The sequence below is a fragment of the Macrotis lagotis genome, chromosome 1 (assembly GCF_037893015.1).
Source record: "Macrotis lagotis isolate mMagLag1 chromosome 1, bilby.v1.9.chrom.fasta, whole genome shotgun sequence".
In the NCBI taxonomy this organism is placed as follows: Eukaryota; Metazoa; Chordata; class Mammalia; order Peramelemorphia; family Peramelidae; genus Macrotis; species Macrotis lagotis.
In genome coordinates this window covers 706854709-706867414 of record NC_133658.1, presented here as the reverse complement: position 1 = coordinate 706867414, position 12706 = coordinate 706854709, and the positions used below count along the sequence as shown (strand labels likewise).

Genomic DNA, 12706 nt, shown 5'->3' with positions numbered 1-12706 from the left:
TAGTATGACTGAAGAGTCATCTGAGAAATTTTTAGAATCAAATAATATGTATTTACCAATTAAATTTTGTATGTAAAAGCTCATTTACAAAATTCTCTTCCTCAATATGAGAAAAACTTGCAAGATGTGCTCCAAAATCTTCACAAAATGCTTCAGCTTCTCTCCATGTTCTTTTCATCAAGACTTTCTCACTATGGAATACCTGTGTTATTAAAAAAAAAGAGGCAACATTGATTATTCTGGGCATAGAAATAGCAATAGCAAGTAACCTATCTGTTAAAAATTTAGCCCTGGTAAGGGGGGATTAATTGTGAACTCATTGTATAGAAATCTTCCATGATGGCTACTTAGACCTGAAGGGGAAAGGCCCAGAAATTAAGAAACTTAAATTTAGGGATGAGATGAGAGAACATTGGCTTTTCAAACTGAGGCATTGCAGGAATGCTAAATTTTAGGCAAATGAGTAGGTAAAGTACTTGGTTGTACCTACATTTTCTACATTACTACTCAACTGTTCTCATTATGGGAAATAAATCTGAATTGCTTTCTATGGTACAAATTAGGGAGTTTATACTCTTGGGGAAGCTACATTTTAGCATGACAGACTATAGACTGCTGAAGGTCATTTAAAGTTGGGAATCTCTATGTCTGAACTCAGTACACTAGTCTGTCTTTGATAGCAGGCTAATAACCCTTCTTACCACCCCTCTCTAGACTTTTTGCTTTGGCTGACCTTGAAACAACTTGCATTTTCACCTCTATGGAGCACATCCTTATGTTCTCATCTTTTAATTATAACTCAAAATGTACCTCCTTCCCAGTTCATTTTAATTCACAGATATCTACCCTCACATACCAACAATTGCTGTATATACCTGTAAAATCAACAAAATGTTAAATGTTGCAATACTTTCCATAATAGCTGATCTCAGTAGCTCCACTCCTCTTTCTATAATGCATAGAAAGACATAGTTCTGTTTCTAAGAATTGCATAAGTGTAAATGCTATTCCTTACTCTGAGGAATATAAGTAAATCAATTTTCCTTGCTAAGGAATATATACATGCATACATGTGTTTGTACAGAAAGTATATTAGTAACTAAGTTCTTTTTTTCCTTGTTAGACTATATATAATGGAAATAACCTGAATCTCCTAAGGAATCTGAGTTAGCATTTTACAAGGCAAATCCCAGTCAGGTTGGGAAAAAAACAAATAAACATAGGTACCTATATAAGATTTTTTATTCCTTACCTGAAGAAATAAACCAAAGTCTTTCTTCTGGCATTTCTCTGCATTTCCATAATATAGAATAGCTCCTAGGACATTTTAAGTATTTAATAAATGTTGTTGATTGATTCTTATTTGCTGGGTCACTGGTATGAATTCTATAAGTTTAAATTTTCCCTGTTTTTTTTACTTTTGTTCCAAAAACCAGTATGTAGATTCTTTTTTCCCTTCCTTGTGTAGATGCAGGGTTAACACATAACACTTAAGCTCATTTTGAGAGCCACTGATCAATTAAAAGAGGTAGAAGAAAATAATTATCTTCTTATTTCTAAAGTTCTTGAATTTACTGAGCCTGTATTCTAACTGCTGTAGTGACTGGTCCCTATATTTCATACTTAATGGTATGTCTGTGATATGGAAGGAAAAGCATTAGACTGGAGATCATGAGGCCTGAGTTCAGATCCTGTCTCTGAAACTAAGGAGCTTTGTACAAGTCACTTTATCACTTTGGGCCTAATTCAAGTCAACAAACATTTATTATGTGCCTACTTGTGCCAGATACTAGGCTAAACACTAAGGGATACAAAACAGACTCTTCTCTCAAGCAGTTCACAGACTAATTATATATTAAAAAAATCCTGCGTAAGATAATATCTAAAGCTATTCCGAGATTTGTAATTCTAAGAATTCCAAGTGTTATATTTTATGATGTACTCTGAAAAAATTGTATACCTATTGTTAGCTTCCTGGGGAATGATAAGATCTGTGGGGACAGGGAGCCACATCTATTTCATATTTCTATGAAAATAAACATAAAAATATAAAAACATAGATATAAGTTGGATAGAGTCTTCAAGGCTCCTGGGAAAGTTTAAAGGTTGTCCAAAGCTCTTTTGAGGCAGGAATTATTTCATTTTTTTTATCTTTGTATTCCCCAGCATTGATCACAGTACTTTCTACATAGTATGTGTTTAATAAATGCAAATTGATTGATTAAATAGTACAAAATTGTACTGTCCTATAACAAGGCTTTAATTAACTTACAAATGATATAAACTCAATCTATTCTCATTTCCAGGTATTTTCTACTCTGTTCTTCTAATATTTCCTTGAATCTTATCAACACAAGCAATACTGATTAGGGCCTCAGAATTAATTCTACAATCTGAATTTGACTTTGTGGTCAACACTGTTACACCAGTTCACATTTTTGGAGGCATCTACAAGGCACTTTATGTGCGTGATGTTGTCTAATTGTAATCAACTACAGGAAGGAAAAGGAATTCCTTTTGAATTTGTAATAATCATTTAGGTCTTCAGGAACCATGGATGAAAAAGGCTCAAATGTGAACTGAATTAATAATCTTAGTGAAGTCTATGTTTTCAACCTTATAGCAACTGGTGAGTCCGGGTTTTGATTCCCATCCCAAAAAGCAAGGATGAAAAGGCCACTTCTCTTCATGCTCAGTCTCTTTCTGTACAGTCACCGGTTGTTTGCACATGGACATTGCTTTAAATCTCCTGCAGTCTTTGACTTCCCAGAAACCAGTGGGATTGCTTCCCCGAATAACCACACAGCCTCCACTGTGACCTAAAAACCAGAAAACAAGCAGATTTAACATCAGACTAAAATACCCTTTTGTGCTCAGGTGAGACATCTCAGGAGTGATGAATAACTGACATCGTGTAATAAAATACTGAGACAATAACAATAAAAATGCAAAAATAAAGGTATTCCATTGGCATGATTGCCTCATTTCCATTCCTCTTTGTGAATAGAAATGAAGATAGAAAATTCTAAGAGGAAAAGAAAGATTGTAGCACCTGGTCTCTGTTAAGCAGGAAACTTAGACTACTCTAAATATATATAGCAGCCATAGGAAAGAGGAAGAATTGTGTCTACTGGTTATTCAAATATTTGCTTTTTAGAAACTAAAGTCTTTTTAGAGCTAAAGTCAAGTGTCATCTCCTCCATGGGGCCTTTCCTGATTCATCCCTAATCTGTTAGTGATCCTCTGAAATGACTTTGTATATATCTTGTTTATTTTTATGTTTATGTGATATATCTTATTTATTTTTATGTATATGTAATGTATCTTATTTATTCTTATGTGTATGTAAGTTCCCTGAGGGCAAGAGTGGTCTTGTCTTGTCTTTGTATCTCCAACACCTACCATGGGTCTTCGTACCATGGGGCCAATGCTTACTGATTGATTGATCTCGTGTGGTCACAACTGTCCATCAGAATCTCTTAACCATTCTAAATACCATCAGAGTTGCCCAGGGTCCTTCTCCAGGAAGCTTTTACCAAGGAAAAATGCCAGAATTTTGAGTTAGAAAAACATGAGTTTGAATCCTAGTCACAGCCTCTGTAGAACTCGATTTCCTTTGTAAAATGGGATGTCTTGATAAGATGACCTATAAAATCATTCACAACTCTTAGAATCAGTCATAGAATTTGAACTGGTAGAAATGTTTTATGTCATTTAGTCCAACCTTCCTATTTTATCAGTATAGCACCTGAAACTGAGACTTGACCAAGATAGAATTGAATCCATATCTTTTGACTCCAAAGCCAGTATTCTTTCCCATTACCATGTCAATAACTTATGCACTCCCAGTTGGTAATATTGCCAAGAAAACCCCAAATGGGGTGAGGAAAATCAATCACAACTGAAGTGACTGAACAACAAATTGGTAATATCCTCCATGCCTAGGACAGTAAACTTTACTTTGTTTGTTCCTCTCTAAAATGTTTAAGTATTCTTTTGTACTCTCCAGCCTAGAGCCATTCCTGAATTCAAATCCAGCCCTAGACATTTTACTAGTCGTGTGGCCCTGGACAAGTCACTGTTTGCCTCAGTTTCCTGAGGCTAGAGAAGGAAATGATAGATAACTTCAGTATCTTTGCCACAAAAACCTTAAATGGGGTCATGAAGAGTTGAACATGACTGCACAATAAAATTGGAATTCTTTTGTGTTACAATTATTTATACAATTTATATATTCATTTAAGTTCTCTAAAGACCTATGCCTGTTCTAAACACTATCCCTCCCAATATTTAACACAAATGCTGTATCTGAAAAATTAGCACGCAACATGGGAAAGTGAAAGATATTCACTCTGTATTTTCACTCCATAAATTTCGAAGGGGTTCTATTCTATGGGTGCATTTGCAAGTTGGCTGTTCACAAATAATACATTCTCCCAGAAACAATGCTACAAATGGTGACTATATTCCATTTTTCCTATCTCCATTCCTCCTTCTATTCTTGGAATGGTCTACACTTTTTTTGTCTCCTTTGTTGAACTTCAACCCATCTTTCAAAGCTCAACTAAATTATCAAGTCATCCGTGAAGTTTATTCTAACCAGAAAGGCGCTTTCTCCTCTCTAACTTCCTACAAAGTTTAGAACAAAAACAAAACAAATCTCTTGAAAGGCACTGATCACATTCTTTTATTATTTGTATCACTACTAGTATTTGCAAACTTATTTTATGTTATTGGATTGAGGGGTTCTTTGTGAAGGCAGAGATTATGTCTAACTCTAACACATCTTTATATACCCCAATGCACAATGCATTGTATATAGCAGGAACTTAAGCAATATTGGCTATATTAAATAATAAATTAAAATTCTGAGTGTACTTTTAACTTTTAATCTCTTAGAAGCACAAATTTCTCACTCTTATCAAAACATTTGAAAATGTATTTAAATTTTAAAATATTAATGTTTACTTTATCTTGGTATTTCCAGCCCTTAGAAGAGTGACTGACACATAATAAGTGCTTCTTGATGGATTGACTGAGGTAGACAGAGAGCTGTGAGGGGAGGAAGTTCTGAGCCAGACATGGATGATGCAATTTCTTTATTATGTCTATTCTTCCTTCAAAATGTATTACTTTTTTTTTCCTGATTAGGATTATTTATCTACACTCTTCATACTTATCAGCCATGATGAGGCTCTTAAATGGAATAAGGAGAGGGAGAAATAAGGAGAGAAAGAGATTAGAGAGGGAGGTAAAAAGAGGAAGGCAGACAGAAAGGGAGAAGAAGGAGAAAGATTTTCTAGGCAAGAATTAGAAGAAAAGAAGGAAGAAGGAAAGGTAATCAAAGATGTAGGAAAGAAACTGAAGTAGAATCAACTGAACTGTGGAAAACAATAGAAATGATTACTTTGGAGCATAGAGGATACCCCAGAAGGCAAAAATAAGAGATGGTGAAAGAGAAGTTGAGTTAGAAGATTCCCTGTGTCCTACAATTCTATGTTAATATCCACAAGGACATTTTGATTGTTAGAACAATGGAGCATTTCATCTCAACATTTTTAGAATTTTAGGGCGGGAAATGATCCTAGAGATTACCTAACTAAACCAGTCTTTATATACTAGAAAATGAGAGTCAGAGAAGGGTGACTTGTACAATGTCATCCAGCAAACAGAAAAGCTAAGACGAAAATTCAAGTATTTGATCACCTACTCCAGTATGTTACCTATGGACCTCGCTGTCGCCCTAAATTTGATGCCCTCGGTGTGGGCAGTTAGCAAGGAGAAGCAGTAAGTATATAGTCAGCCATTTCTATGTATAGGGGATTTAATAACTTGAGGTTTCTTCATTTGAAGTATGCTGGCTCCAATATATTCCCTCCCTAGATTGTAGGCCTTATGGGAAATGTTGGGCTGCTGGAGATATATCTTCAATTTCATTATGGATGCTGGGACTTTACAGCTGAAACGTCATGCCTATATGTTGGAAGGAAAAAAAAGGCAGTTTTTGCAGAGCATTGGAATCAGCAAATTTAAAATGTAATATACTTTTTTTTGTTAGTCTTGCTTTTTGTCTTACTTTTCTCTTTGAGACAGTGATTAAATAGCTTTGGTTTTAGACACTGTAGAAATCCAACTCGTCTTCATTAGTGAAGAAAAGAGATGTTTGTAAACCACTATGAAGATGAAAAGTGCTGCATGAGTGTTATTGGTATTTTAAAGTGGTTACCTTAATGGAACATTTGACCTAAATTTTAGAGACTCATCCCCCAAAGAAGCTGTAAAGTGGTATAATAAAGGGAGGTTGGGTTAAGGGAGATACAAACTGAATTTACAATCCTATATCATGGTGATGCTTGCAAAGCTAAATAAGAAACATTGTGGGTAGTAAGTAAAAAAAAAAGTCAGGAAAGTTTCTTCTCAGTTTAAGAGATGTTTGTGCGCCTGCTGTCTTCCCTGGATGTGGTGGCCATTTTGAGGTTCAAAGATGACCACACACTGTTGGAGTTCTGACCATAACGATGCTGACTAGTTATCTGGTCACATTATTCCCATGACTATTCTGGTAACTTCTGGGAAACCAAAGTCTTTGGGTTCTGGGAGCAGCATGGTTGAAGGTGGAAAGTCTGAGAGAAAAGGCCATAGTAAGGATTAGTCCATTGAGAGACTGGTCTGGATATACTGGGTTGTCACATTTTTGTCACCAGAAGTCACATACTGGTGATTGCCTACACTGATGGTGTGCTGAGGTGCCTTGCTGATACAGGAGGAAGAGAATTCTATTCAAAGGCCAAGAGACTCCTACAGCATCCAGACCATCACTAAACCACTACTAAGCCTATGCAGACCCAGTTCTTGAGCCAATATTCTCCTCACAAAACAGTTGCAAAATCTAGATCTTATTAGAAAATAGATTCAATCTCAGGATGATGTGTTTCTCACATTTGAGTTCACATATGTTCTCACAATTTAGGTGACTAGTTTATTAGACAGTAGTGTAATTTAAATCAGTGGGTACAATATCATATATCTTACTTGGATCAATGTAAAGCCTTTAGAAAATAAGCTGAATTGCACACACACATATGCACACAAACACACATATATAAAAATATAATATTATATGTATAATTGTATCAATTGGAGGTGAAAGAAAGATGAGAGTATTGCAGGACTAGATAATGTTAGCATCATAATGTACCAACAAAGATTATATGTATAAATATATATATATTTATATGTGTGTGTGAATACATATATGTATGTAAGTATAAACACACACACATCCTATTTTCTATGAAATCAATCCATGGGGTAGAATGGTTTTGGAAAAGGCAAGTGAGAAGGATGACTAGCACAGTATACCTCACTATAATAAACATAATTGTACAAGTCATGCTACCAATCACTTGGTTGGGTGCTCCTTTTAAATACCAAAGGACAACTATTATTATTAACATTAAGGCATATTCCTCAAATTGAATAACTCCCTCAAGAAGGGAAGAAAATCTAGGGAAGTTTAGATTATGGTTTGTATTGCTAGATTAGGAGTGGCATCTTCTTTCCTTATCTCCTCACCACTTTCCTCCTATACATACTCTCTTCTAAGTACTCCACAAAGATGAGAGGAGAGGGAAAAGGTTTGAAAAGTTAAAACAGGAAACTAGGCAAGTCACCTATTTCATGACTAAACTGTGTTCTCCTTTTACATGTCATAGACATAAGCCAGAAAGTCTAGCCTTTTACGTGGGCCACTGCTCACATGCTATAATGTAAGAAGTAGCAGAAGGCTTGTCACATGAACCTGAATTTCCTGACATTAAAGAGATTTCTTTGGATTAGAAAATCGTTTATGGAAAGTTCCTGGTAAAAAGTAAAAATATTTCTGGAAAAGATAACTATTAGCCTATTAACCAAAAAAAAAAAAACCACCACATCCAGTTATTTAGCTTCTCCTCTCAAGTCCCAGGGGATTTGGAACATAGCACAGGTTGTTTTGATGAGGCTAAGAAGTTGAGAAGCTCCTGGAGCATGGGAGTTTCCAGGGATAGGTAACCTGAGCCAGATACTACAGTGCCCGGGTCTTGAGATGACTGAGTTGTAACCACAAGAATTTGGGTGGAGTATGGTAGACAGAAGAGTAGGTGAAGAATCTTGAATCACAATTACTATAAGTGCGGTTTTGTTTTTCTGTTCTGTTCTCCCCATCCCTCCCTCTGGAGAAAGGGAGGAGAGGGAGTTTAATTAAAGAAAAAAAGAAGAAAAACTCTTAGATTACCATATTTCCCCATGTATAAGATACACCCCTTTTTGAAAAATTTGGGGTCTAAGAACTGGGAATGTCTTATACAGTGGTTGTATATTTTTTACTTGCATTTCCCACTTTTTTGCATTTCTTGTCTGCCCTCATTGTTTTACAATTGTTACCAGTATATTAGGTTAAACTTTGCCACGTTCTGCCCAGAAATAGCTCAGAAAAGATTTTTATCCAGTGCCGAATTCAAGTACAAAGTGATCCAGTGTGCAAACATGAATGGAAATCATGCTGCTGAATGTCAGTTTGGTTGTCCTCCAACTGAGAAAACAATCTAAGCTTGGCTACTGGACAAAGAAACCCTCCTGAAAACATCCAGCAGAAGAAGGCCATGAGATGTAAGTCAACCAAATGGTCTGAGTTAGAGAGGGATTGGAAGAGCAAAGGGCAAGTGGACTTCCTGTGCCCACAAAGATTGTCCAGCAGGAAGCCAGAAGAATTGCTGATGAAAAAGAAGTGACTGATTTCAAAAGAGAACACGAATGGTGTTTCAGGTTCATGAAATGGAATGGGCTAAGCATGTGTCCATGCCCCAGACTTGCTCAGGAGAGCTTGTAGCCAACTCCAGACCAGAGCACAGGCTGGAGAGTGACCAGAGAATGGGCAGGAGGACAGTCTGAGTCTCTCCTAAGACAGTTATTCGTCATCAAACACAGATGAGGACAAACTAATGGATGGGAATTTCAAGAGTGATGAGGAATTGTATGAATTTTATGATGAATAAAACGAGTTTAATAACTTTATATAAAACATTTTTTTCAAATATTGGGCTCCAAGATTAAGGGGGATCTTATACATGGGGAAATATAGTTGATATATTGTACTGAAAACAACTACCCTATAGCTTCTACTTTTGCCTTTAAACCAAAAGAGATGAAATCTAATATCAAGATACTGATGATAGGTTTAATATTTTCCAGTCCAAACAATACTAAGTGATATAGTGGACAGGAAAAGACTCACTTTCCTGACTTAAAATTCAACTTCAGACACTTACTGTGTGACCCTGGACAAGTCATTTAACCCTATTTGCCTCAGTTTCCTCATCTGTAAAATGAGCTGGAGAAGAAAATCGCAAACCATTACAGTATCTTTGCCAAGAAAACTCCAAATTAAGGGGGAGGGGTGGGGAATGGTCAGGAAACATAACTGAATAACAAATAAAATGACAATAAAAAATAAATAAATAATTTGATAAGGTTTTGAGACCCCTCATCATTCTGGCCACCGTGTGTGTGGTCCAGCATTCATCTAAAGTGAGGCTTTCAGATTTTTAATGCTTCCCCTTTCTCAAATTATCTTGTATTTACTAATATGCACAAAATGTATCCTCTGGTTGACTTCAATCTCTTTGCAGTCAGGGATTGCTTTTTATTTCCTTTTTGTATCCTGAACACTTTGCACAATGTTTGAACATAGGAGATGTTTAATTGATAACTTTGAATTAAACTGAGTTAAACTGAGAGCTCCTTAAGAGGAGGTGTTCCTTTTGCCTTTCTTTGTATCCTAGTGCTTCACACAAGATCTAATTCAAGTTGTTGTAGTTCATTCATTTCAGTCATATCTGACTCTTTATGGCCCCATTTGGGGTTTTCTTTGCAAACAGAATAGAGTGTTTTGCCATTTCCTTCTCTAGCTCATTTTACAGATGAGAAAACTGAGGAAAACAGGGGTATTTGCCCAGGGTCACACAGCTAGGAGTAACTTGAGCAGAATGTGAACTCAGGAAGATTTATCTTCCTAACATCAGTCCTAGAATTCTATTCACTGTGCCATCTAGCTGCCAGGCATATAGTTGGTGCTTAATAAATGCTTACTGAGAGTCAACTAAATGTCACCTGACCTGTCTAGAATGGCAGTTATCTTTCTCGTCGTGGACATACACATACATATGTATGTATGTGTATGCGCATACACACATACACACATACATATATACATTGTTTTTATTTGTTGTGAGGTAATGTGGTTAAGTGACTTGTCCAAGTTCACACAGCTAATATTAAGTTTCTCCTGATTGGAGGGCCAGTGCTCTATCCAATGCATCATCTAGCTTCCCCAGACATTATATTTCTATAGTGGCTGAAGGTATATTGGACCTGGAGACAGATGACATAGGTTTGTATCCCAGCTGTGCTACTTGCCACCTTATGCAAGTCATTTAATATAATTCCTAACTACTAGTTCCTCATCTATAAAAAGATAAAGTGTGAATCAAATGGTTTTTAAGGTCTCTTCTACTTATAAATCTATGATCCTGTAATCCTATTAATATGGTCTAAGATAAATTGGTGTGTTTTTTCTTCTTTTTGTGACAGTACATTACGCTGGTGATTCATTGAATGTGTAGTCACCTATGATTTTTTTCCACAGGAAAAATGTGAAAATGAAATCCCCCTCGTCTGTACCTGAATGACTGATTTTATGTGAACTCCAAATATAGGACTTTAGATTTATACCTAAGAAATTCCATCTTGTTAGATATGGGCTGACATTTGGCTTCCTGATTTTTTTTTAAATCCTTATTCATCCATTTAGCAATTTCTTCCAAACTTCATGTCACCCACAGCTTGACAAGCATACTATACTTTTTCCTTCATCAAGATAAAAATATTGCAAAGAAACAGCCCACACCAGAGGAACAGAGTTCCTGCAGACCTACTTCTTGACATTTATCCATTCATCAATGTTTATATCCAATGAGCTACAAATTGTCCTGATCCTTCCCCCGGAAGAGATTTCTAGCTTTCCAATCTCTCAAGACATTCAACTATTTTATTTTCTCATTCTTTTAAAACCATTTTAATGTTTTAAAATCATATCTCATTCTGATTTATATTATTGTTTTTGTCACATTCTACTATTAGAATATTAGTATATTAGGATGGGAACAATACAATTTTTCTTCTTTGTTTCCTTCAGCCTTTAGTACAGAGCCTTACCAAATCACAGAAGCTCAGAGCTGAAAGAGCTTTGGAGCACCATCTGCACCTAGGCAGGAATCGTGTCTGACAATATCCCCAAGAAATCATTCAGCACTGTCTTGAAAACCTATAGGAACTTAAGGCCTAATACTTTCTGAGACAGTTTTGTGTATTTTAGGAGATCTTAGAAGTTTTATCTCACATTGAACAGAAATCTTAACTTATTTTTAAGTAGCTGATACTATTGCCTTTCTTCCTTTCTTCCTTCTTTCCTCTTTTCTTTCTTTCTTCTTTCTTCCCTCTCTCTCTCCTCCTTTTCTTTCCTTCCTTCCTTTCCTTTTCCTTCCTTTATCCTTCCCTCCCTTCCTACCTTCCTTTCTCCCTCTCTCCCTTCCTTCCTTCCTTCCTTCCTTCCTTCCTTCCTTCCTTCCTTCCTTCCTTCCTTCCTTCCTTCCTTCCTCCCTCTCTTTTCCTTCTTCCTTCTATTTATTAAACAGATATTATATTTAAAGTACTCTGATAGCAACTAAAGAAAGATGATACTAAAAACCTTACGTGGTAGACTTTATACACAGGCTACTAAGTGGCACTATGCATGGACGTAGGAAGATCTGAGGTCAATACAGCCTCAGAAACTTACTGGTTGTGTCATCCTGGACAGGCTACTTAATCACTCTCATTTCTCGTTTGTAAAATGCAGATCATAATAATAATTATTATTTTATAAGATTGTTTTGAAGATCCAATGAGATTTTACACGTACATATGAATGTTATCTATATCTAAATATAATGAGTTTTACAAACCTAACTGCATCTTACAAGAGGTCCTTAATCTTTTGTTTATATTATTGACCTCTTCTGATAAAGCCTGATTTTGACTGAAAAGTGTATTAAAATTGGTGTTTTAGCTTTTATTTATAGTAAAAATACTCTTATTCTGAATAAAAAATGAAAGTATCATTTCTAATACATCATTCTTTGTAGTGAAATGATAATGATGCTTTGTTTTCCCCATTTCCTCACAGAATAATGTTTTAAATGCACAAAAATCAAATATATGTATATATATATATATATATATATATATGTATATAGGATTACAAGAAAAAAGCGAATATATTGAAATAACTATCCAAAGATTAAAAAAAGTTCTGTGACCTCAGGTAAAGTATCATGGAGTACTATATAAACAGTAGTTATATCATTATATCATTATTATTATTATTATTATTATTATTATTATTATTATTATTATTATTATTAATAAAATGTTTTAGTTGCTCTAAGTGAATTCACCTATGTCTCTCACTAGCACACAACTTCCCATTTCTTGGCACCACGGGGACTTATTTTTATATGCATTTAAGCTGTGCTTACTAGGACAAAGAGGACTGTTCTTCAGAGTCTCCTAGCATCTGCAGTCCCAAAACATGTTTGAGAAGCAGGATGCAGCTAGTGTAGAGTGAATG

At 35.6% G+C, this 12706-nt stretch overlaps 1 protein-coding gene across 3 annotated transcripts in view; it reads right to left on the bottom strand.

The window, feature by feature from the left end:
- Positions 1-12706, bottom strand: part of PLA2R1 (phospholipase A2 receptor 1) — a 153731-nt gene that overhangs the window by 45651 nt on the left and 95374 nt on the right. For all 3 annotated transcript variants that reach the window (XM_074215874.1, XM_074215875.1, XM_074215873.1), the window contains exons 12-13: positions 2617-2819; positions 57-202 (exon numbers count right to left, since the gene is read on the bottom strand). In XM_074215874.1, coding sequence (XP_074071975.1) covers positions 57-202; positions 2617-2819 — 349 coding nt within the window. The remainder of the gene's footprint in view (positions 1-56; positions 203-2616; positions 2820-12706) is intronic.